The sequence below is a fragment of the Clinocottus analis genome, unplaced genomic scaffold (genome assembly GCF_023055335.1).
Source record: "Clinocottus analis isolate CAN_PGR_092001 unplaced genomic scaffold, fCliAna1.0.p SCAF_48, whole genome shotgun sequence".
NCBI lineage: Eukaryota > Metazoa > Chordata > Actinopteri > Perciformes > Cottidae > Clinocottus > Clinocottus analis.
The window spans coordinates 192,501-215,000 of record NW_027176205.1 but is presented as its reverse complement, the minus strand read 5'-3'; the positions used below and the strand labels follow the sequence as shown (position 1 = coordinate 215,000).

At 51.2% G+C, this 22,500-nt stretch overlaps 3 protein-coding genes across 5 annotated transcripts in view; 2 read left to right on the top strand and 1 right to left on the bottom strand.

Annotated features, from left to right (window-relative positions):
- LOC137802009 (echinoderm microtubule-associated protein-like 6) overlaps positions 1–14,467 on the top strand; it is a 26,337-nt gene extending 11,870 nt beyond the window's left edge. The window contains exons 18-42 of one of the 3 annotated variants that reach the window (XM_068599506.1): positions 350–552; positions 2,164–2,275; positions 2,861–2,988; positions 3,907–4,048; positions 4,195–4,347; positions 4,433–4,564; positions 5,032–5,120; positions 5,197–5,364; positions 6,264–6,465; positions 7,110–7,236; positions 7,345–7,423; positions 7,518–7,647; positions 7,730–7,828; positions 8,747–8,767; positions 9,836–10,009; positions 10,156–10,364; positions 10,444–10,601; positions 10,847–10,961; positions 11,293–11,481; positions 11,584–11,756; positions 11,834–11,996; positions 12,133–12,236; positions 12,660–12,813; positions 12,944–13,044; positions 13,192–14,467. In XM_068599506.1, coding sequence (XP_068455607.1) covers positions 350–552; positions 2,164–2,275; positions 2,861–2,988; positions 3,907–4,048; positions 4,195–4,347; positions 4,433–4,564; positions 5,032–5,120; positions 5,197–5,364; positions 6,264–6,465; positions 7,110–7,236; positions 7,345–7,423; positions 7,518–7,647; positions 7,730–7,828; positions 8,747–8,767; positions 9,836–10,009; positions 10,156–10,364; positions 10,444–10,601; positions 10,847–10,961; positions 11,293–11,481; positions 11,584–11,756; positions 11,834–11,996; positions 12,133–12,236; positions 12,660–12,813; positions 12,944–13,044; positions 13,192–13,216 — 3,350 coding nt within the window. In that variant the 3' untranslated portion in view covers positions 13,217–14,467. Of the gene's footprint in view, positions 1–349; positions 553–2,163; positions 2,276–2,860; positions 2,989–3,906; positions 4,049–4,194; positions 4,348–4,432; positions 4,565–5,031; positions 5,121–5,196; positions 5,365–6,263; positions 6,466–7,109; positions 7,424–7,517; positions 7,648–7,729; positions 7,829–8,746; positions 8,768–9,835; positions 10,010–10,155; positions 10,365–10,443; positions 10,602–10,846; positions 10,962–11,292; positions 11,482–11,583; positions 11,757–11,833; positions 11,997–12,132; positions 12,237–12,659; positions 12,814–12,943; positions 13,045–13,191 lie in introns of all 3 variants that reach the window. The other 2 variants (XM_068599507.1, XM_068599505.1) reach the window with 2 other exon arrangements.
- A 695-nt stretch (positions 14,468–15,162) lies between these two features.
- Positions 15,163–21,170, top strand: mtif2 (mitochondrial translational initiation factor 2). Its single transcript, XM_068599545.1, has 14 exons — positions 15,163–15,373; positions 15,890–16,035; positions 16,165–16,288; positions 16,633–16,804; positions 17,177–17,337; positions 17,534–17,710; positions 17,811–17,950; positions 18,067–18,191; positions 18,379–18,583; positions 19,040–19,292; positions 19,608–19,748; positions 19,831–19,995; positions 20,099–20,239; positions 20,621–21,170. The coding sequence occupies exons 2-14, from the start codon at positions 15,892–15,894 to the stop codon at positions 20,788–20,790; spliced, it is 2,118 nt and encodes a 705-aa protein (XP_068455646.1). The 5' UTR covers positions 15,163–15,373; positions 15,890–15,891; the 3' UTR covers positions 20,791–21,170.
- sde2 (SDE2 telomere maintenance homolog (S. pombe)) overlaps positions 20,970–22,500 on the bottom strand; it is a 2,581-nt gene continuing 1,050 nt past the window's right edge. The window contains exons 4-9 of the mRNA XM_068599546.1: positions 22,413–22,500; positions 22,171–22,340; positions 21,953–22,082; positions 21,798–21,866; positions 21,345–21,711; positions 20,970–21,268 (exon numbers count right to left, since the gene is read on the bottom strand). The exon at positions 22,413–22,500 is cut by the window's right edge and continues 24 nt beyond it. Coding sequence (XP_068455647.1) covers positions 21,059–21,268; positions 21,345–21,711; positions 21,798–21,866; positions 21,953–22,082; positions 22,171–22,340; positions 22,413–22,500 — 1,034 coding nt within the window. The 3' untranslated portion in view covers positions 20,970–21,058. The remainder of the gene's footprint in view (positions 21,269–21,344; positions 21,712–21,797; positions 21,867–21,952; positions 22,083–22,170; positions 22,341–22,412) is intronic.

Below are 22,500 nucleotides of genomic sequence, written 5' to 3'. Positions count from 1 at the left end.
CCGACACATAAACATTACTACCATCAACCACGTCCTCTCCTTCCTTCTTACCTTTCACAATAAGAACTCATGTCATAAACTGACGCAGATTAACCGCTGCAACGTCTACACGTCCTCGACAAGATCACATTTAAGAAAGTTCAATTAAATAATTATATTTCAACAATATTTATTGGCGGTTTTCAAATAAAACCTCTAAAAATAAATGAACCTCTCGTTTTGAGTGAAATAGGTTAGAAGATGTTCATCTTCACTGAACATTTTATCATGAAACTAATCGACCAATAAGAGCCGGATCGGCGGCGTCCTGGTGTCCGTCAGCTGAACTACCGGTGCTCATGGCCTACAGGCGGCGGGCTCACCTTCAAGCGCGGGATCTTCGGGAACCTGGGGAAGCAGGAGACCATGATGTCGGCGTGTTACGGCCGGGCCGAGGACCTGGTCTTCTCCGGGGCCACGAACGGAGACGTCTACATCTGGAGAGACACGACGCTCATCAAGACCGTCAAAGCCCACGACGGACCCGTGTTCGCCATGTGCTCCCTGGACAAGGTAACACCTGGTTCACCAGGTACACCTGATATACATATGGGTCACACCTGGGTCACATATGGGTCACACCTGGGTCACATGGGTCACACCTAGGTCACATATGGGTCAAATATGGGTCAAATATGGGTCAAGTATGGGTCAAATATGGGTCACACCTGGGTCACACCTGGTCACGTATGGGTCACACCTGGGTCACACCTGGTCACGTATGGGTCACACCTGGGTCACGTATGGGTCACACCTGGGTCACACCTGGTCACGTATGGCTCACACCTGGGTCACACCTGGGTCACACCTGGGTCACGTATGGGTTACACAGTGTTTCCTCTAGGTTTACAGGTTCAGAGGGGGGGAGGGACCTCGACGACACCAACAATGACACAAATACCAAAAGCATTACTTTTTCTGTAAATAACATCCTTTTGTGACTCCGTCTGTGCTTTTATGAATAACAGAATCCGAATTGCCCCGTCAGACCACAAAAAAAGAAAACAGAATTTCAATCACTTAAAACAATAAAAATAAAGTTCTATCTGTGCAAAAAATAAATAATATGTAGTTACTACTAAATAGCTTATTGTGGAAAACTAAAAGCAAATTGCAAAACAAAACAGAACGAGACTGCAGATGTGAGCATCAGGTTGTATCATGTTAGTGGCTCAGTGAGCTGCTAGCCTCTACACATATTTTTATAACGTGGTTGTAGACTTGATACGTTGCTCTCAGCTCATGCTCCATGTTGAGATGAGATCTTTTTACGGTTTTGAGAGACGGAACAGCAAAAAAAAACGACTTCACGGAGACTTTGCGGAGATTGGCTTTTGGCAAAACACCAAAAATTTCAGAGTCGTGCATGCGCAACGTAACTTGTTAACTGTAAACATTTACCCGACATTTCTCCATCTGTTTATTAATGACTTAGTTTGATGTCCGTGTACTTTGTAATGTGTGAAGCCAGCAGCTCATTGTTGGAACAAGACACCAGCACTTTGACTCGTTTCACTCGGAGCAGGAGAGCTGCTCTGGTTCAGAGAGATGCTCTGGATTCAGAGAGCTGCTCTGGGTTCAGAGAGCTGCTCTGGGTTCAGAGAGCTGCTCTGGGTTCAGAGAGCTGCTCTGGGTTCAGAGGGTGTCTCTGCGCATCGAGATGGAACAACGCCGTGCGCGATACAGAGGAGTGTTCACGCGACCACGTAGAGACAGAAATGACGAGCTGTCGCGTAGATCCCGTCAATAAAATACAGCCTTTAGTTTGTTTAATAACAGAACAAGGTGGAGACCTGTTCTCTAGGAAAGAGAACTTTAAATGACGTATTGTGATCTGGAGATATAGAGAAAATTACAGAGGGGCGGGGGTTTTTTCAGGGGGGCGCCCCGCCCTCCTACTATAATGGTAGGGAAAACACTGGGTCACACCTGGGTTACGTATGGGTCACATCTGGGTCACACCTGGGTCACACCTAGGTCACATATGAGTTGCCAGTTGAATTTTCATTCTTGCAAACATGAAGATGAAATATGATTTTAGTTTTGTTGCTTTCATTCAAACACTGAGATTTCTTTTAGAGTTTAGTTCGTTGGGATCAGCAGCTCTTTTCGTTCACTGTCCAGGGTTTTGTGACGGGAGGGAAGGACGGCGTCGTGGAGCTCTGGGACGACATGTTCGAGAGGTGTTTGAAGACCTACGCCATCAAGAGAGCCGCTCTGTCTCCGTCCTCCAAAGGTCTCACTGTCTTTTCTTTTTCCTCGTGGTTTCATGATTCATTGTGAAGATGGAGGCTCAGAGAGGAAGACGTAGTACCTCTGGGTCTTAGTAAGATGGAGGCTCAGAGAGGAAGACGTAGTACCTCTGGGTCTTAGTAAGATGGAGGCTCAGAGAGGAAGACGTAGTACCTCTGGGTCTTAGTAAGATGGAGGCTCAGAGAGGAAGACGTAGTACCTCTGGGTCTTAGTAAGATGGAGGCTCAGAGAGGAAGACGTAGTACCTCTGGGTCTTAGTAAGATGGAGGCTCAGAGAGGAAGACGTAGTACCTCTGGGTCTTAGTAAGATGGAGGCTCAGAGAGGAAGACGTAGTACCTCTGGGTCTTGGGTCCATCTGAAGCTGAACAGAACAAGAATCCTCATGTTTCTGAGGTTTAATGCAGCTGAGCTCCGATCATTCAGACTGATGATGGAGACGCTAAAGACTTTGAACAGCTGACCAGCTTCAAAGGGTTTGTCTCTGTTAGCATGGATCAGAACCAATACCCTCTCTCTGTGAGATAAATAAATAAAGATACAGTCTCATAATAACAAAGTGTTCTGCAGGGCTGCTGCTGGAGGACAACCCGTCCATCAGAGCCATCACTCTGGGTCACGGACACATCCTGCTGGGAACCAAGAACGGAGAAATCCTGGAGATCGACAAGAGTGGACCGATGACGCTGCTGGTTCAGGTCAGACCAAGTATCAGTCCTGGTCACATGGTCACATGGTCACTTGGTCACATGGTCACCTGATCACATGGTCCCCTGATCACATGGTCCCCTGATCACATGGTCACCTGATCACATGGTCACCTGGTCACATGGTCCCCTGATCACCTGGTCCCCTGATCACATGGTCACATGGTCCCCTGATCACCTGGTCACATGGTCCCCTGATCACATGGTCACCTGGTCACATGGTCCTCTGATCACCTGGTCACATGGTCCCCTGATCACCTGGTCACATGGTCCCCTGATCACATGGTCACCTGGTCACATGGTCCCCTGATCACCTGGTCCCCTGATCACCTGGTCACATGGTCCCCTGATCACATGGTCACATGGTCCCCTGATCACCTGGTCCCCTGATCACATGGTCCCCTGATCACCTGGTCACATGGTCCCCTGATCACATGGTCACCTGGTCACATGGTCCTCTGATCACATGGTCACCTGGTCACATGGTCCCCTGATCACCTGGTCACATGGTCCCCTGATCACATGGTCCCCTGATCACATGGTCACCTGGTCCCCTGATCACCTGGTCACATGGTCACCTAATCACATGGTCCCCTGATCACATGGTCACCTGGTCACATGGTCCCCTGATCACATGGTCCCCTGATCACATGGTCACATGGTCACATGGTCACATGGTCACATGGTCACCTGGTCACATGGTCACCTGGTCACATGGTCCCCTGATCACATGGTCCCCTGATCACATGGTCACCTGGTCACATGGTCACCTGGTCACATGGTCCCCTGATCACATGGTCTCTTGATCACATGGTCACCTGGTCACATAGTCCCCTGAATATATGATCACATGGTCACCTGATCACTTTATATTTATCTGTTAACGTGTGTGTGTGTGTGCGTGTTCAGGGTCACATGGAGGGTGAGGTGTGGGGGCTGGCGGCTCACCCTCTACTTCCTGTCTGCGCCACCGTCAGCGACGACAAAACTCTGAGGATCTGGGAGCTGTCGGCCAATCACCGCATGGTCGCTGTCCGCAAGCTCAAGAAAGGTGAGAATATACACGTATGTAACACACACACTCAGGTAACCTGTGTTTGTTACCTGTGTGTTACCTGTGCGTGTTACTTGTGCATGTTACCTGTGTGTTTTACTTTTCATTCGTTACCAGTGTGTTACCTGTGTGTTACCTGTCAGGTGGGCGGTGCTGTGCCTTCTCTCCTGACGGTAAAGCTCTGGCCGTGGGTCTGAACGACGGCAGCTTCCTGGTGGTGAACGCCGACACGCTGGAGGACATGGTGACCTTCCACCACCGCAGGGAGCTCATCTCGGACATTCGCTTCTCCCAAGGTACCTGAACTCACCACACAGGTGTGTAGCGCGAGGCACAGGCGATTGGTCCGCCTGCGATGAGTCACAGCTCCGTGTGTTTCAGATGCGGGGAAGTACCTGGCCGTGGCCTCCCACGACTCCTTCGTGGACATCTACAACGTCCTGACCAGCAAGCGGGTGGGCATCTGTAAGGGAGCCGGCAGCTTCGTCACGCACATCGACTGGGACTCCCGAGGTGAGGCCTTCAGACACACCACAGGTAGGTGAGGAAGAGCAGCATCCTCATCACTGCTGATGAAGAGGCTCCTCGTCCTCAGCACTGCTTGTTTTCTCCTGAAAGAAGTCTGATGACCGAACGGAGCTTCCGGGTTAAAATCACCAGTTTATGATATTTACAACTTTTAAATCATTTGAATGAAACATGCCGGCGGGAGGTTGACCCAACCTCGAGTAAAACAACTACAAAGATACACTAAACGACCACAAAGAGACACTAAACGACCACAAAGAGACACTAAACGACCACAAAGAGACACTAAACGACCACAAAGAGACACTAAACGACCAGAAAGAGACACTAAACGACCAGAAAGTGACACTAAACGACCACAAAACGACCAGAAAGTGACACTAAACGACCACAAAACGACCACAAAGAGACACTAAACGACTACAAAGCGCTTCATGGAGTCTCCCCTTCAGGTAAACTGCTGCAGGTGAACACCGGGGCCAAGGAGCAGCTGTTCTTCGAGGCGCCGCGAGGCCGCATACAGAGCATCAGCGTGGCGGAGGTCAGTCTCTGTGGACGTTCTCCCTCCAAGTGTTTTCGGTTCTGCAGATATGTACACGCTTTGCTTGTGTTCCTAGTTCGAGAAGCTAGACTGGGCCAGCTGGACGTCTGTTCTGGGTCCGACCTGCGAGGCAATATGGCCGCCGCTCAGCTTCGTCAACGCCGCCTCGCGCAGCAGAGACGGAACGCTGCTCGCCACCGGGGACGACTTCGGCTTCCTCAAACTGTTCAGCTTCCCGTCCAGGGTGAGGCGTCCACTTGGGTTCTCCTCACTGGGTTCTCCTCACTGGGTTCTCCTCACTGGGTTCTCCTCACAGGGTTCTCCTCACAGGTTTCTCCTCACAGGGTTCTCCTCACTGGTTTCTCCTCACAGGGCTCTCCTCACAGGGTTCTCCTCACTGGGTTCTCCTCACTGGGTTCTCCTCACTGGGTTCTCCTCACTGGGTTCTCCTCACAGGGTTCTCCTCACAGGGTTCTCCTCACTGGTTTCTCCTCACAGGGTTCTCCTCACTGGTTTCTCCTCACAGGGCTCTCCTCACAGGGTTCTCCTCACTGGTTTCTCCTCACTGGGTTCTCCTCACAGGGTTCTCCTCACTGGTTTCTCCTCACAGGGTTCTCCTCACTGGTTTCTCCTCACAGGGCTCTCCTCACAGGGTTCTCCTCACTGGTTTCTCCTCACTGGGTTCTCCTCACAGGGTTCTCCTCACTGGGTTCTCATGCTCATAGAGAACCTGAAACAGTCCTGGAGCTTTAAAACGCTGGTTTCCAGGCCTGGAAAAGTCCTTAAAAAAATGAAATCCTAAAATTAAATGTGGTGTAAATGTGTTATATTCATGTGTTCATGTGTTCATTTAGTTATAAATAGTGAATCTGCTTTTAAAGGAAAAAGGCTCAAAATATCAGCAGCATACATACAGGCATCTGTATAAATGTTTATTCTTTTAATAAACTATTGTCTCTCATTCATTTGAGTCATTTAAGGTTTACTGTATGCTTTGAATCCTCATTGTTAGTTTAAATACTACATTTTATCACTTTTTACTGTTTACACACACATTTCACACAATGTTTGCTCATGGGCATTCGGGTAAAGTCATGAAGTCCGCTGGACTCTGTTCTCACTGTGTCTCCGCTCTGCTCTCAGGGTCAGTTCGCCAGGTTCAAGAAGTACGTGGGCCACAGCACCAACGTGACCAACGTGCGCTGGTCCAATGACGACGCGGCGCTGCTGTCGGTGGGCGGGGCCGACACGGCGCTGATGATCTGGACCCGAGAGCCGCCGGGTCACAAAGAGAGCAAAGCCGTGGACAGCGAGGAGTCCGACGACGACGCCGAGGAAGATGGAGGTAACGCCACGCCCGCCACTGAGGCTTTTATTCTGAAAGGACACGACCGCGACTGAGGCTTTTATTCTGAAAGGACACGACCGCCACTGAGGCTTTTATTCTGAAAGGACACGACCGCCACTGAGGCTTTTATTCTGAAAGGACACGACCGCCACTGAGGCTTTTATTCTGAAAGGACACGACCGCCACTGAGGCTTTTATTCTGAAAGGACACGACCGCCACTGAGGCTTTTATTCTGAAAGGACACGACCGCCACTGAGGCTTTTATTCTGAAAGGACACGACCGCCACTGAGGCTTTTATTCTGAAAGGACACGACCGCCACTGAGGCTTTTATTCTGAAAGGACACGACCGCCACTGAGGCTTTTATTCTGAAAGGACACGACCGCCACTGAGGCTTTTATTCTGAAAGGACACGACCGCCACTGAGGCTTTTATTCTGAAAGGACACGACCGCCACTGAGGCTTTTATTCTGAAAGGACACGACCGCCACTGAGGCTTTTATTCTGAAAGGACACGACCGCCACTGAGGCTTTTATTCTAAAAGGACACGACCGCCACTGAGGCTTTTAATCTGAAAGGACACGACTGCCACTGAGGCTTTTATTCTGAAAGGACCAAGTGGTTCCGTTGTGTCTTCAGGGTACGACAGCGATGTGGCCCGAGAGAAGCTGGTGGACTACGTCACCAAGATCTACTCTGTAGGCATCAGGAACATGACGGGAACCAGACCGCACCTGCAGCCCAGAGAGCTACCTGTAGAGGAGAGGTACACACACACACACACACACACACACACACACACACACACACACACACACACACACACACACACACACACACACACACCATGTTTTAATGTGCCGGTCCTCTCCAGGCCTCCGGTGAGCCGAGCCGCTCCGCTGCCCGACAAGTTGCTGAAGAACAACGTGAGCAAGAAGAAGAAGCTGCTGGAGGTCAGAACCAGAACCCGGTGAGCAGGTCTGGTCCGCTGCTGGACTCCACCTCAAACACTGCGTGTGTGTGTGTGTGTGTGTGTGTGGTGGTCAGGAGCTGGTGCTGGAGCACGTGTTCGGCTACAGAGGCTTCGACTGTCGCAACAACCTGCATTACCTCAACGACGGCGCTGACATCATCTTCCACACTGCCGCCGCCGTGGTGGTGCAGAACCTGTCGGCCGGTGAGTCCAGCCCTCAGGCCCCTGGTGTTGTTGTTGTTGTTGTTGTTGTTGACGTCACACCACCTGCTTCCCGTCCTGACAGGAACCCAGAGTTTCTACCTGGAACACACCGACGACATCCTCTGTCTGACCGTCAACCAGCACCCAAAGTACCAAAACATCATCGCGACGGGACAAATCGGTGAGAACAGACTGTGTTCATGCTAACGTCTGACTGCGGCTGTAAGACACAACACTAAACAACCACAAAGAGACACTTCACAACCTCAAAGAGACACTAAACAACCTCAAAGAGACACTAAACGACCACAAAGAGACACTGAACGACCACAAAGAGACACTAAACGACCACAAAGAGACACTGAACGACCACAAAGAGACACTGAACGACCACAAAGAGACACTAAATGACCACAAAGAGACACTAAACAACCTCAAAGAGACACTGAACGACCACAAAGAGACACTAAACGACCACAAAGAGACACTAAACAACCTCAAAGAGACACTAAACGACCCCAAAGAGACACTAAACAACCTCAAAGAGACACTAAACGACCACAAACAGACACTAAACGACCACAAAGAGACACTAAACGACCTCAAAGAGACACTAAACGACCTCAAAGAGACACTAAACGACCTCAAAGAGACACTAAACAACCTCAAAGAGACACTAAACGACCTCGAAGAGACACTAAACGACCTCGAAGAGACACTAAACGACCTCAAAGAGACACTAAACGACCACAAAGAGACACTAAACGACCTCAAAGAGACACTAAACGACCTCAAAGAGACACTAAACGACCTCAAAGACACACTAAACGACCTCAAAGAGACACTAAACAACCTCAAAGAGACACTAAACAACCTCAAAGAGACACTAAACGACCTCAAAGAGACACTAAACGACCTCAAAGAGACACTAAACGACCACAAAGAGACACTAAACGACCTCAAAGAGACAAAGCGGAGACAGTGTGAGAAGGAAACAGTATTCAGAGATGCTCTCATGCATGACCGGACTGCTTTTTGCCCATTGCACTTCTTTTCTTTTCCACTGCTTCCTCATTGTCACGCCTCACCTCATCACCAGGCGACATGGCCGACCTGCCAGGTAAGTCAGCTGTCACTCATCCACACACACACACACACACATGGTTGACGTTCGTGTGAACTGTGTGTTGACGTGTTGGTGTCGTGTGCAGAGGCCGAGGTGTCCGGTGAGTATCTGCAGTCGGGATCCGGTTCAGGTCTGGTTCTTCTGTTTGTAGCTCCGCCCCCAGGTGTGTGTGTGTGTGTGTGTGTGTGTGTGTGTGTGTGTGTGTGTGTGTGTGTGTGTGTGTGTGTGTGAGTGACCAGGTCCACTCCAGTGTGTGTGTGTGAGACCAGGTCCACTCCAGTGTGTGTGTGTGTGAGACCAGGTCCACTCCAGTGTGTGTGTGTGTGAGACCAGGTCCACTCCAGTGTGTGTGTGTGTGTGAGAGAGACCAGGTCCACTCCAGTGTGTGTGTGTGAGACCAGGTCCACTCCAGTGTGTGTGTGTGAGACCAGGTCCACTCCAGTGTGTGTGTGTGTGTGAGACCAGGTCCACTCCAGTGTGTGTGTGTGTGTGTGAGAGAGACCAGGTCCACTCCAGTGTGTGTGTGTGAGAGAGACCAGGTCCACTCCAGTGTGTGTGTGTGAGAGAGACCAGGTCCACTCCAGTGTGTGTGTGTGAGAGAGACCAGGTCCACTCCAGTGTGTGTGTGTGAGAGAGACCAGGTCCACTCCAGTGTGTGTGTGTGTGAGACCAGGTCCACTCCAGTGTGTGTGTGTGAGACCAGGTCCACTCCAGTGTGTGTGTGTGTGAGAGAGACCAGGTCCACTCCAGTGTGTGTGTGTGAGAGAGACCAGGTCCACTCCAGTGTGTGTGTGTGAGAGAGACCAGGTCCACTCCAGTGTGTGTGTGAGAATAGTTGACCAATAAAATAGTTGTGCAGCACTAGATAGGTCCTTTGGTTCATTGAGTCCAGGCCTACCTCAGTACCTCAGGTTCTACTGCCCATTGATCCTGTGGTTCTTAGGTTCCTACATGCTACCTCAGTACCTCAGGCCTCCAGTTCTACTGTTCCTTGGATCCTTAGATGAGTTTCCTTGGTTCTGGGGCTCCTTTGGTTCCTACATGTGTGGTCTCCTTTACCAGGCCTTGCTCCGTCCATCCACGTATGGGATGCCATGACCAAGCAGACGCTGTCCATCCTCCGCTGTTCCCACGCTAAAGGTGTCGGCTACGTCAACTTCAGCGCCACAGGAAAGCTGCTGCTGTCAGTGGGAGTGGAGCCTGAACACACCATCACCGTGTGGAGGTGGCAGGAAGGTACACTGACCTTCTTGATAACTTCTCTGTGGTTCAGGAAGTAGAGCGGTGGTCCAGCAGCATACAGGGAGAACCCCAGAGAGTGCACTGTGATTATGCCACCGAGACGGCTTGAATTGAGATGTGACCTTTGACCTCTCTGCCAGGCACCAAGGTCACCTGTAAAGGTGGCCACGCTGAGCGGATCTTCGTGGTGGAGTTCAGACCGGACTCCGACACCCAGTTTGTGTCGGTGGGAATCAAACACATCAAGTTCTGGACTCTGGTCGGAGGTTCGCTCGTGTACAAGAAAGGCGTGATCGGCTCGGTGGAGGACGGCCGCATGCAGACCATGCTGTCCGTCGCCTTCGGAGCTGTAAGACCACAACGCAGCCCGGCTCACCTGCTGCAGCGAGCTGTTTGAACCCGGACTGAGCCCGTGTGTTTGTCTCCAGAGCAACCTGACGTTCACCGGCGCCATCAACGGAGACGTCTACGTGTGGAGGGAGCACTTCCTGGTTCGGGTGGTGGCGAAGGCGCACAGCGGTCCGGTCTTCACCATGTACACCACCCTGAGGGACGGACTCATCGTCACCGGAGGGAAGGAACGGCCGTGAGTACCCAGAACCTGCCGGCTTGACCCGGGCTACAGTTACAAGTCACAAACCAGTTTCAGAGGTTCTGATCCACAAGGCAGCGCTTCTCGTTGTTCCAACGACACCATAGCAGAGCGATACCAATTCTTCTGGATCCAGGATGGCCGCTGATGTTCCAGGCGGTTCATCCGGCAGCGTTGGAGCTCACAGCTCTGATGATGCACAGGGAAGCAGAGCACTGAGAGCAGTCTGTTTGTGACAGGACAAAAGAGGGCGGCGCTGTGAAGCTGTGGGACCAGGAGATGAAGCGCTGCAGGGCCTTTCAGCTGGAGACCGGCCAGCCGGTGGAGAACGTCCGGTCTGTCTGCAGAGGGAAGGTAGGAGGCCGGTGGCACCAGCCGCTGCCGTGTGAAGACCGAGTAGTTTGAAAAGCACATTATGGCAATTTACCTCAAGTTCTAGAGCAGTTGGTAGACCTATATAGAAGATCTTTGTTGGAATAACTAATGGCTTAACATTTTTGGCGCTAAATTGGCGTCTGCTCGATGTACTCAAGGAGACGTCTGTGTGAAGTCACTGAATGATGTAATTCAGAGATTCCTTTTCCAAATAAAGCGGTTTGAAAAGGAGCAGAAGGCAGGATGATCTTTAATGTCGTCACTGAAATGACAATCGCAGACCGTCCGTCTGCTTTGTCCCGGGATCCAGGGTAAGATCCTGGTGGGCACCAAAGATGGCGAGATCATCGAGGTCGGCGAAAAGAACGCCGCCTCCAACACCATGATCAACGGACACACCCAGGGAGGCATCTGGGGTTTGGCCACTCACCCTTTCAAAGACGTCTTCATCTCCGCCAGCGACGACGGGACCATCCGGATCTGGGACCTGGCCGACAAGGTAGCGGCCCGAAGGCCGACGCCGAGACGTCTGTTAACCGTCCGACCGCCTTCTCACTTGTTCTATTATGTATTGTTCTATTATCTATTGTTCTATTGTCAGAAACTTCTGAACAAGGTGAGTTTGGGTCATCCCGCCAAGTGCACCTGCTACAGCCCCAACGGAGAGATGGTGTCCATCGGCATGGAGAACGGAGAGTTCATCGTGCTGCTGGTCAACTCCCTGACCGTCTGGGGCAAGAAGAGGGACCGCAGCGTCGCCATCCAGGACATACGGTACGACATTGGGTCTTAACCACCTCGTGTTGAATCGACCCGACTACACATGTTCCTGGGTTCTTCTTGTGGTTCAGGTTCAGTCCAGACAACCGGTTCTTGGCGGTGGGTTCGGTTGAGAGCGCCGTGGACTTCTACGACCTCTCTCTGGGGCCGTCCCTCAACAGGATCGGATACTGCAAAGACATCCCCGGCTCCGTCATCCAGATCGACTTCTCTGCTGACAGCAAACACATCCAGGTGAGAGAGATTCTGAGAATTATGACTCAAGTTCACAAGCAGCGAAGGTCTGGAGCTGTGACCTCTGACTTCTCACTAACGGCTCCTTGTTGTTTGGTGCTGGTTCTAACCGTGAGATCCTTCATGTCCTACACAGGTGTCCACCAGCACCTACACTCGACAGGTGCATGAAGTTCCCTCAGGAAAGATTGTCACGGAGCAGTCTGTGTTTGAGAGGATCACCTGGGCTACCTGGACCAGGTGAGGCTCGACATTGGTGGTACATGTAGGGAACCTGCTGAAGAACGTCACCTGCAGTGCTGAAGGAAAAGATACGAGTGGAAGTCCACGTTCTTTACAACTGCAACCAAACGCTAGGTCTGATTCATTTCATTCAGGACCAACCGTGAGGATCAGTTCACATTTTGTAGAACGAATGAGAGAACCGTGAGAGAACCAGGGAACCAGAACATACTGTGAAACACTGTAGGGAATCACTGGAGGGGAACCGCCTCTAAAGTCTAGGACATGTAGTGCAGGTCTAGAAGAACACACGGTGGGGGTTTGGGAACACACCTTAAGGAACATGCTGGGGAACGTGTTGAAGAACATACGAGAGAACTACTAGAGAACATGTTGGTTCCCCTACTCACCCTGGCATTGCTGGTTCTGCTGGTTCCTCAGCATCCTCGGGGACGAGGTTCTCGGCGTTTGGCCCCGGAACGCGGAGAAGGCCGACGTGAACTGTGCTTGTGTTTCCCACGACGGCCTCCACCTGGTGACCGGGGACGACTTCGGCCTCATCAAGCTCTTTGACTTCCCCTGCAGCGACAAGTTTGTGAGTGACCTCTGTGTGTATGTGCGTGACATCTGTGTGCAGGTGACCTCTGTATGTGCGTGACCTTTGTGTGCAGGTGACCTCTGGTGTTTAGGGTCACAGTTTTTTGTGCTTCTTCTCGGTTCCTCAGGCCAAACACAAGCGCTACTTCGGCCACTCGGCTCACGTCACCAACGCTCGCTTCTCCTGCGACGACAAGTTCGTCATCAGCGCCGGAGGCAGCGACTGCAGGTGAGACTCAAACACCTGAGACACTGATTGCTTGTTAACAAGGTCACATGATCAGAGATCAGACACTAGAGGAACATTCGTGATACTGGAGGATAAAACTTTATTTACACCCTGGTGGTTAACAAATCTTCTGTTTCTTCCCTTCAGTTTATTTGTGTGGAAATGTCAGTGAGATCCACGAGAACTCACCCGGGTCCTCCACCTTGGTCCTCCACCCGGGTCCTCTACCCGGGTCCTCTGAAGCTGACGGTGCTGTGTTTGTTGTGACGTAGTTCTTGGTGCAGCTGTCGGGTCTGGGTCCAGGTCTGTGTTGCGTTTGTGTCGTTAAACAAGAAGTTTTCTGGTTTGTTTCATGTAGCAGTGTTATAATACTATGTGTGTTATGTTGTGTGTAATATGTGTACTACATATTATATGTAGTACACATATTGTACTACATGTTTCTGTTTGTCAGGATGTGCCTTTTTCACAAACTCTGACCAAACATTTGATACAACTTTATTTATAATGGTGCTATGAAACGTGGTCGTTTAGGGCTTTTTACAGATGTTGTATTGTTTTGTATCCTGTACTCTGATGAAGATGAAGTTCTATATTACTCGACTGAAGTGATGAAGATGAAGTTCTATATTACTGCACTGACGTGATGAAGATGAAGTTCTATATTACTGCACTGACGTGATGAAGATGAAGTTCTATATTACTGCACTGACGTGATGAAGATGAAGTTCTATATTACTGCACTGACGTGATGAAGATGAAGTTCTATATTACTGCACTGACGTGATGAAGATGAAACCAGTCTTTCTACCTCAAAATACATGAAGTGAAACTTATAGTAAAAAAAATGTAAGGTCAAAAATATTAATTAAAATCATGGAGCTGAAAGAACAGAGAACGTTTTATCTCTATAAAGATAAAACGTGAAGAAACTGAATGCTGCTTTTGAACATCTGAAGGATTTAAAGAGAAACATGGAATGATGATCCTCTGTTCTGTAAGGACCCGTTCTGTAAGGACCCGGTAAAGAACCGGTTTCCGGTAGAGGGAACTGTCGTCTTCATAAATAATTGCAGAACATAAACGTTAGTACTTTATAAAAACTCTCTAAAGAAAGAAACAGGGAACCACTTCAGAGCTTCTGGTACTTGTGGAGCTCCACAGGGTTCTGAATTGGGTTCCGTGTTCTCTTCATTATTTACGTGAACAAACATGAGAGCGCCTCTCACGTAGCAACATGTTAAACACGGAGGACCCGTTATATTATAGAGATTTAAATATGAACGTCGAGGAATTAGTAAAAAAAAAAGAAGAGACGTCCCCACAGATGACTTCATATAATATAATAATATATGTCTTTACTTTGTTGAATGAACGGTGGAAGATGTTGAGTGTTTAATAAAGTAAACTTACTTTATTAAAAATGTCTGACAGTATTAATGTGTGTGTTTGTGTGGTTAATTCAAAACATGAGACAGCAGTTTGATCACTTTACAGCAGTTTTAACAGATTATTGAAAGTTCATCTAACCATTTCCAAGTTATGTTTCCTACGCCAAAGGAGCTAAAGGAAGGTCCGCCATTTCCTAAGCAAAGGAGCTAATAAAGGAAGGTCCCGTGTTTCCTAAGCTAAAGAAGCTAATAAAGGAAGGTCCCGTGTTTCCTAAACTAAGGAGCTAAAGGAAGGTCCCGGTTTCGTAAGCTAAGGAGCTAAAGGAAGGACCCGTGTTTCCTAAGCTAAGGAGCTGAAGGAAGGCCCCGTGTTTCCTAAGTTAAGGAGCGAAAGGAAGGTCCCGTGTTTCCTAAACTAAGGAGCTAAAGGAAAGTCCCGTGTTTCCTAACCTAAGGAGCTAAAGGAAGGTCCCGTGTTTCCTAAGCTAAGGAGCTGAAGGAAGGCCCCGTGTTTCCTAAGTTAAGGAGCTAAAGGAAGGTCCCGTGTTTCCAAAGGAAGGTCCCGTGTTTCCTAAGCTAAGGAGCTAAAGGAAAGTCCCGTGTTTCCTAAACTAAGGAGCTAAAGGAAAGCCCTGTGTTTCCTAAGTTAAGGAGCCAAAGGAAGGTCCCATGTTTCCTAAGCTAAGGAGCTAAAGGAAGGTCCCGTGTTTCCTAAGCTAAGGAGCTCAAGAGCTAAAGGAAGGCCCCGTGTTTCCTAAGCTGAGAAGCTAAAGGACGCAGGTCCGCTCCAGGCCGCAGGAGGCGCTGTCTGGCGCGGACCCGGTCCTGGAGAGCAGCTGTCATGGCGGCGCCCTGTCGGACTTCACGGTGAAACTGAACCAGCAGAAGAACAGGAGTTCGTTTCAGGATGAATAGAAGAAGAAGCGCGTGACCGTCAGGTAAGACATCGTTCACCTGCGAGCGGTTCCTGTCACGCGCCCCCTCTGACTCGTTGAGCCCAAACAAACGTCCCTCTCGCCAGACTCCACTGACGTTCTGCGTGTTTTATTGCCGGCAGGTAAAAACACCTGAGCGAGCTCAACCTCCGCCATGTTTTCTGAAACTTGCCGTTCTAATAATTAATTCGGCACTGAATTAATCAACCAAACGCCTGTAATCTTAGGTGAATGTCAAGATTTAAAAGGAGCTGCTGTCCTACTTCACGTCCTCCGTCTGTGTAACCAGGTGTTCTTGTGCAGCCCAGAACTCTCTTTCATGGTTATTGATTATGGCACCTGCTAGAACCACAAGTTGGTCCATATTTTATTAGTATATATTTCAGCTGGAGGTTAAACAGCGTAAACACAGACTGAACTTGTTTTATTTTGAAAATACGTTTTGTCTTCATGTTGAGTTTCTTTGTTCAGCAGAGCACCAATCAGAGAGAACCTCCCTTTTTCCACCTGTCTCTGCAGGTATGAGTGTGATGTCATCAATGATGCGGGGGGCCCGCCTGCTCCTCCACACCGACCACGTCCTGTCTCTGCCCCGCCTCTGTCCTGCTCGAAGCCCCGCCCCCCTTCTCAATGGTCAACACAACAGGAAGTTCGCCTCCAAACATGTGAGTCCAACTGACCCCCGTCTGCTATTGGCCGATCTTAAACTGCTAGTGATGTCATTGAAAACATCTGTCAGATTAAATATGAACGTTTAACGCATCATATTTCAACATGTTGTGGCGGGTCTGCAGGTCAAAGGTCAAAGGAAAGACCAGAAGAACCAGAAGGTCAAAGCCAAAGTAGACAAACAGGAAGTGGAGATCAGACAGAGGATGACGGTGGCGTCTCTCGCCGAGGCCATGAACAAAGACTTTGGTACGAAACAATCCATTTAATGTGTCGAGTCTTTGTAGCTTAACGTGTGTTCATGTGTTGAGTCTTTGTAGCTTAACGTGAGTTCATGTGTTGAGTCTTTGTAGCTTAATGTGAGCTCATGTGTTGAGTCTTTGTAGCTTAACGAGAGCTCATGTGTTGAGTCTTTGTAGCTTAACGCGAGTCTTTGTAGCTAATGTGTTGAGTCTTTGTCGCTAAAGGTGTGTTCATGTGTTGAGTGTTTGTAGCTTAATGTGAGCTCATGTGTTGAGTCTTTGTAGCTAAAGGTGTGTTCATGTGTTGAGTCTTTGTAGCTTAATGTGAGTTCATGTGTTTCCTGTCTTTAGACCACGTCTTGGAGGCTCTGCTGAACACCTCTGTGGATCTGGACTCTCTGGAGCCGGACTCGGTTCTGGAAGAGCGCTGGATCAAGGAGGTGGTGACTCGATCAGGGATGAAGTTCAGATGGGCCAAACTGAGTGAGAGCAGAGTGAAGCCCAACAGGGACGTCCACAGGAAGTAGGAATCCTCCTTTCTCATGGTTTCACATGGTTTCACATGGTTTCTCATGGTTTCACATGCTGTTCATTCTGGTTGTTGCACAAAGAGAAGAGGGCTCGACGGCAGAACATGAAATACGTTAGCAAAGATCAAGTAGATTAAACATAAACACAAGGAGACGGACCTTTAACTCAGCAGCCGGTCTCTGGTCAGACCTTCAGCTTCACGCTGGAGCTTCATAGGGAGTCTGAACGTAGACCAGCTGAGGAGGTTCAACCTCTGGTCGGGATCCGCGCTGTAGCGCTTAGATGTTGATTGATCACCACTCGCATTATCATATAATCAATATAATCAGTTTGAGACTTTACATTTGACCTCTGACCCCGCCAGGCCTCCAGCAGACCAGTCTCTCCTGGCGCCGCGCAGCCCGGTGGTCACTATCATGGGTCACGTGGACCACGGCAAGACCACCCTGCTGGACCGCCTGCGGAAGAGCCAGGTGGCCTCCAGCGAGGCCGGAGGCATCACGCAGCACATCGGAGCCTTCCTAGGTAACGTTCCCCTGAGGTTCTAGTTCCCCTGAGGTTCTAGTTCATAAAATGTTTTTTTAAACTTGTGTTTTAAATTCAGCATAATTTCTTTATGATGATATATATTTAATATATATTTTCAGTTACTGATTCTTAGATTGTTTTGGCTCTCATTGTTGTTCTAAGCGTGTAAACAAGCCAGAGGTTTGTGTTCCAGTCCGGCTGCCGACAGGTGAGAAGATCACCTTCCTGGACACGCCGGGTCACGCTGCCTTTTCCTCCATGAGAGCCCGCGGAGCCGACGCCACCGACATCGTGGTTCTGGTGGTGGCGGCCGACGACGGCGTCATGAACCAGACGGTGGAGTGCATCCAGCACGCCAGAAGAGCCAAAGGTGTGAGCTGCACCTGCCGTTTCCTGTCTGTCATGTTTCCTGTCTGTCATGTTTCCTGTCTGTCATGTTTCCTGTCTGTCATGTTTCCTGTCTGTTTCAGTTCCGATGATCGTGGCGGTGAATAAGTGCGATAAGCTTCAGGCCGACCCTCAGAGAGTGAAACATGAGCTGTTGGCTCACGACGTCGTCTGTGAGGAGTTTGGAGGAGACGTTCAAGCGATCCACGTTTCAGCTCTCAAGGTGAACTCAGGACACGTTGTGTGGTCTGTCCCTCACTCCCTCACTCCACTGGGTGACATCACGGTGTCTCTGCTCGCTTCATATTTACGCGTAAGACGATGACGTCGGTGTTTCAGGGCGACAACCTTCTGGCTCTGGCCGAGGCCACGGTGGCGCTGGCGGAGGTTCTGGAGCTGAAGGCGGAGCAGAGCGGCGCCGTGGAGGGACTCGTCCTGGAGAGTCGCACCGACAAAGGCAGAGGGTGAGTTCTCTTGGTTCTGCGTACCTCCAGATACCATGCAACTGGTTCTCTGGGTTCTGCGTACCTCCAGATACCATGCAACTGGTTCTCTGGGTTCCGCGTACCTCCAGATACCATGCAACTGGTTCTCTGGGTTCCGCGTACCTCCAGATACCATGTAACTGGTTCTCTGGTTTCTGCCCCTTAGCCCTGTTACGTCGGCCATCGTCCAGCGCGGCACGCTGCGGCGCGGTTCTGTCCTGGTGGCGGGGAAGAGTTGGGCTAAAGTCCGGTTCCTGTTCGATGAGAACGGGCGAGCGCTGACGGAGGCGGGGCCGAGCGCGGCGGTGGAGGTGGTGGGCTGGAAAGAGCTGCCTTCGGCGGGGGAGGTCATCTTGGAGGTCGAGTCTGAGGTGAGCAGGAAAACCACGACGCACCGGCGGTTCGATCCCAGCACGGCTCTGTGCGGGATAGCCCAAAAATTCCTATCACGGTATTTTGTAAGATTCTGCCGGTTTCACAGTACATCACGATTTTTTTTCCAAGTAAACGCATTCATTGGAAGCTGAACCTGGAGGGACTTAGGACCCAGGGGAATGTAGATGTCTCTTCCTGTTTTCCCCTGGGTCCTAAGTCCCTTCCTGTTGTGATTGTGGACAAGCTGGACCCAGCATGCAGTTTGGCGGTGTAATTTTATAGTTGTACAATAGTGTTACGAATTGTTTGTCACAAACTGTTGTTGTGGTGTTTTACCTGTTGGAGCGCTGGCTGTGGGAGAACCAACGTGAACTCAGGAGGCTGAGCGGTACTCCGGTTCCCTCCTGAGTTCACGTTGGTTCTCGTCATGTCGGGTTTGTGTCGGGGAGCAGCAGCGAGCGAGGGAGGTGGTGGAGTGGAGGCTCTACGCCGAGCAGCAGGCGAAGCTGCAGGAGGAGCAGAGCGCCATCGAGCTCAAAGCCATGTTGCACCTGGACGAGTACCAGAAGGAGAGGGAGGGGCTAGCGCACCTGAGCTGGAGGCAAAGGAAGGCAGCGCTGTACCGAGCCAACAGGTCCAAGTTCGCCACGCGGCCTAGCGAGAGGATGCAGCGGGACGAGCCCAACCTGTCGCTCGTCATCAAAGGTACACGCTCACTGGGCTCTGATTGGCTGCCCTCCCGGTGACATCACACGTCACACCTGAGGGGTGTGTTTGTTGGTGTATTATGAGTCATTAAAGCCCACCTGGTGCATCACGAGTCATTAAAGCCCACCTGGTGCATCACGAGTCATTAAAGCCCACCTGGTGCATCACGAGTCATTAAAGCCCACCCGGTGCATCACGAGTCATTAAAGCCCACCTGGTGCATCACGAGTCATTAAAGCCCACCTGGTGCATCACGAGTCATTAAAGCCCACCTGGTGCATCACGAGTCATTAAAGCCCGACCCCTCTGCAGGAGACGTGGACGGCTCGGTGGAGGCCGTGCTCGGCATCCTGGACGGATATGATCAGCAGCAGCAGTGTCAGCTGGAGGTGCTTCACTTCGGCCTCGGTGACATTTCAGAGAACGACGTCAACATGGCCCACGCCTTCACAGGTAATGAGAGCCTGGAGGCGGGGCCAGACACCGTGACCCTGACTGACAGGAAGTCCTGCTGACGCTCCGCCTCCCTCAACAGGTTCCATCTACGGCTTCAACGTGGCAGCCAGCAAGTCCATCCAGAAGCTGGCGGCGGCGCGCGGCGTCTCCCTGAGACTCCACAGCGTCATCTACAAGCTGATCGACCAGCTGAAGGACGAGCTGAGCGGCAAACTGCCGCCGCTGAACTCGGAGAACGTCGTCGGTGAGGAACCTGCCTCATAGATCCTCTCAACAGAAGTTCTGTAGGTTAGTATCCTTCATGTAAGAACCAGGACAACACCAACAGGAAGTGGTTTTCTCTCCAGGGGAAGCGACGGTTCTCGCCATGTTTGACGTCTCTGTGGGGAAGAAGAAGGTTCCTGTTGCCGGCTGTCGGGTTCAGAAAGGTCAGCTGGACCGCCGACTGAAGTTCAGACTGATCCGAGGCCGAGACACCGTCTGGGAGGGTGAGTCGGGACAGGAAGTACAGCTGTGCTGGTCTAGTCGGGACAGGAAGTACAGCTGTGCTGGTCTAGTCGGGACAGGAAGTACAGCTGTGCTGGTCTAGTCGGGACAGGAAGTACAGCTGTGCTGGTCTAGTCGGGACAGGAAGTACAGCTGTGCTGGTCTAGTCGGGACAGGAAGTACAGCTGTGCTGGTCTAGTCTGGACAGGAAGTACAGCTGTGCTGGTCTAGTCGGGAAGTAAAGATGTGACCTTCAACGCTGCAGCTCTGCTGTTCAGACTTAGTACCCTGGGTAAATGGATAAAAGGTTGACTCCCTCCATTAAACACGATGAGGTCGTTCCTCGCGTTCTCACTGTTCCCTCGTCGTCTCGTGTTCCTCAGGTTCTCTGGCGGCGTTGAAGCACCACAGAGACGAGGTGCAGGTGGTGAAGTCGGGGATGGAGTGCGGCGTGTCGGCGGCCGGCGACGTGGACTTCAGACCCGGCGACATCGTCGTCTGCTACGAGCAGCTGGAGGCTCGGCAGGTCACTTCCTGGGACCCCGGCTTCTAAACACCATTACCCAGCATGCCCTGCTTCCGACAGCTCAGACTTAACTGGTGTCAACGTGATCATTTTCTTTGGACAAATCCTCTGGCAGGACGTTGCTTACTGGTCTGAAACCAGTTCAAATGAATCAACAGCTGTTTTTCTTTAGAAACATTTTAATGTAAAATTAAATGAAAGTTGCAAAGAAAACCAATAACGAATAAACCAAACGGGCGTCACAATATTTAAAGAGAATCCTGCGTTCTGATTGGACGAGCCCTGCACCACGACCTCACTTTCTCCTGGCGGTCTTGGCCGGCTTGGCGAGCAGCGCCGGGGGGATCTGGCTCGGGGTCAGACCCCTGACGGAGAAGAGCCGCTGGGCGCGCTCAGTCAGCGTTCCGCCACACTTAAGACCCCGAGACGCCAGCTCCTCCTTCAGGAGCTCCAGACCCAGAGACTCCAGCTGGGCCACGGAGGACCGGTCCAGCAGCGCCCGGCCCTGAAGAGGAAGTCCACAGGTTTATGAACGGACCGCCTCAGCTGAACGCTGATGCATTCTGGGACGGACTACTGACCTGCTGCTGAGACAAACTCTGGTCCTCTGAGGGGCTGCTGGTCTCGTCTCTGGGGGCTTCTGGGAGACCCTGGCCCCCTGAAGGTCTGCTGGTCTGGTCTATAGGGGTTTCTGGGAGATCCTGGCCCCCTGAGGATCTGCTGGTCTGATCTATAGGGGTTTCTGGGAGATCCTGGCCCCCTGAGGATCTGCTGGTCTGGTCTATAAGGGTTTCTGGGAGACCCTGGCCCCCTGAAGGTCTGCTGGTCTGGTCTATACGGGTTTCTGGGAGATCCTGGCCCCCTGAGGATCTGCTGGTCTGGTCTCTGGGGGTCTCAGTGAGACTCTGACCCCCTGAGGGTCGGCTGGGCTGCTGGTCTGCGGACGAGCTGGAGGAGAGAACCATAAAAACGTGTTGGTGGTACTGAAGTGGATGTTGGCCGAGGATCAGGTCTGAAGTGAGTCTGGTCTCTACCTGCCGCTCTGCTTGGGGTCCTCCTCCTGGTCTTCATCCTCTGAGCTCGGCATCTCACCGACCCCTGTCCTGTAACCATGGCAACATGTATCAGTCGCGTCACGCTAAAAAAATAAGTTTTTTTAAGATGTTAAACGAAAGAAGCAGAGCCCCACCAGAAACATGCTGCCGTGTTCTTCTTCTTCTGCTTCTTCTTCTGCGGCTGCTCGCTCTGATCAGAGTTTGGTCTCTTTGCTGCAGAGACGTCGTCCACCTTCACCTGAGAGCTGGAGGACGCCTGCAGACCTGAGAGGAGGGCACATGACCCGTTAGTATCCATAGACGCCTGCAGACAGGAAGGAGGGCACGTCGCTCAAGAAGAGGTCTTCCTCACCCTTCATCACAGAGTCCTCCAGCCGCTCCGACAGGTCGTGGCACTGCCTCTGGTACTCCGGGTCGGTGAACTGGTGTTTGGGTTCAGACAGTTTCCTCTGGAGTCGCTCCATGCGGCGCTGCTCCTTCTCCGCCTCGCGCTCCGTCTGCTTCTTCAGCCACTCTGCCATCCTGACACCACAGAAGAAGAGTTACACATAAGGAGGAAGAGGAGGACGAGGAGGAGGAGGAGAAGAGACTCACTCCTTCTCGTGGTTCACGTCCCTCAGCCTCCTCCCGCTCAGGTCCCTGCAGGCCTCTCTGTTGGTGGTTTTCTCGATCTGAGCGCCCA

Excerpts from the sequence above, each read along its gene's own strand:
- mtif2 (XM_068599545.1), top strand. The coding sequence starts at position 15,892 with ATGAGTGTGATGTCATCAATGATGCGGGGGGCCCGCCTGCTCCTCCAC. Across the intron at positions 16,805-17,176 it reads AACAGGGACGTCCACAGGAA|GCCTCCAGCAGACCAGTCTC; the intron begins GTAGGAATCCTC and ends TGACCCCGCCAG. Across the intron at positions 17,951-18,066 it reads TCCACGTTTCAGCTCTCAAG|GGCGACAACCTTCTGGCTCT; the intron begins GTGAACTCAGGA and ends TCGGTGTTTCAG.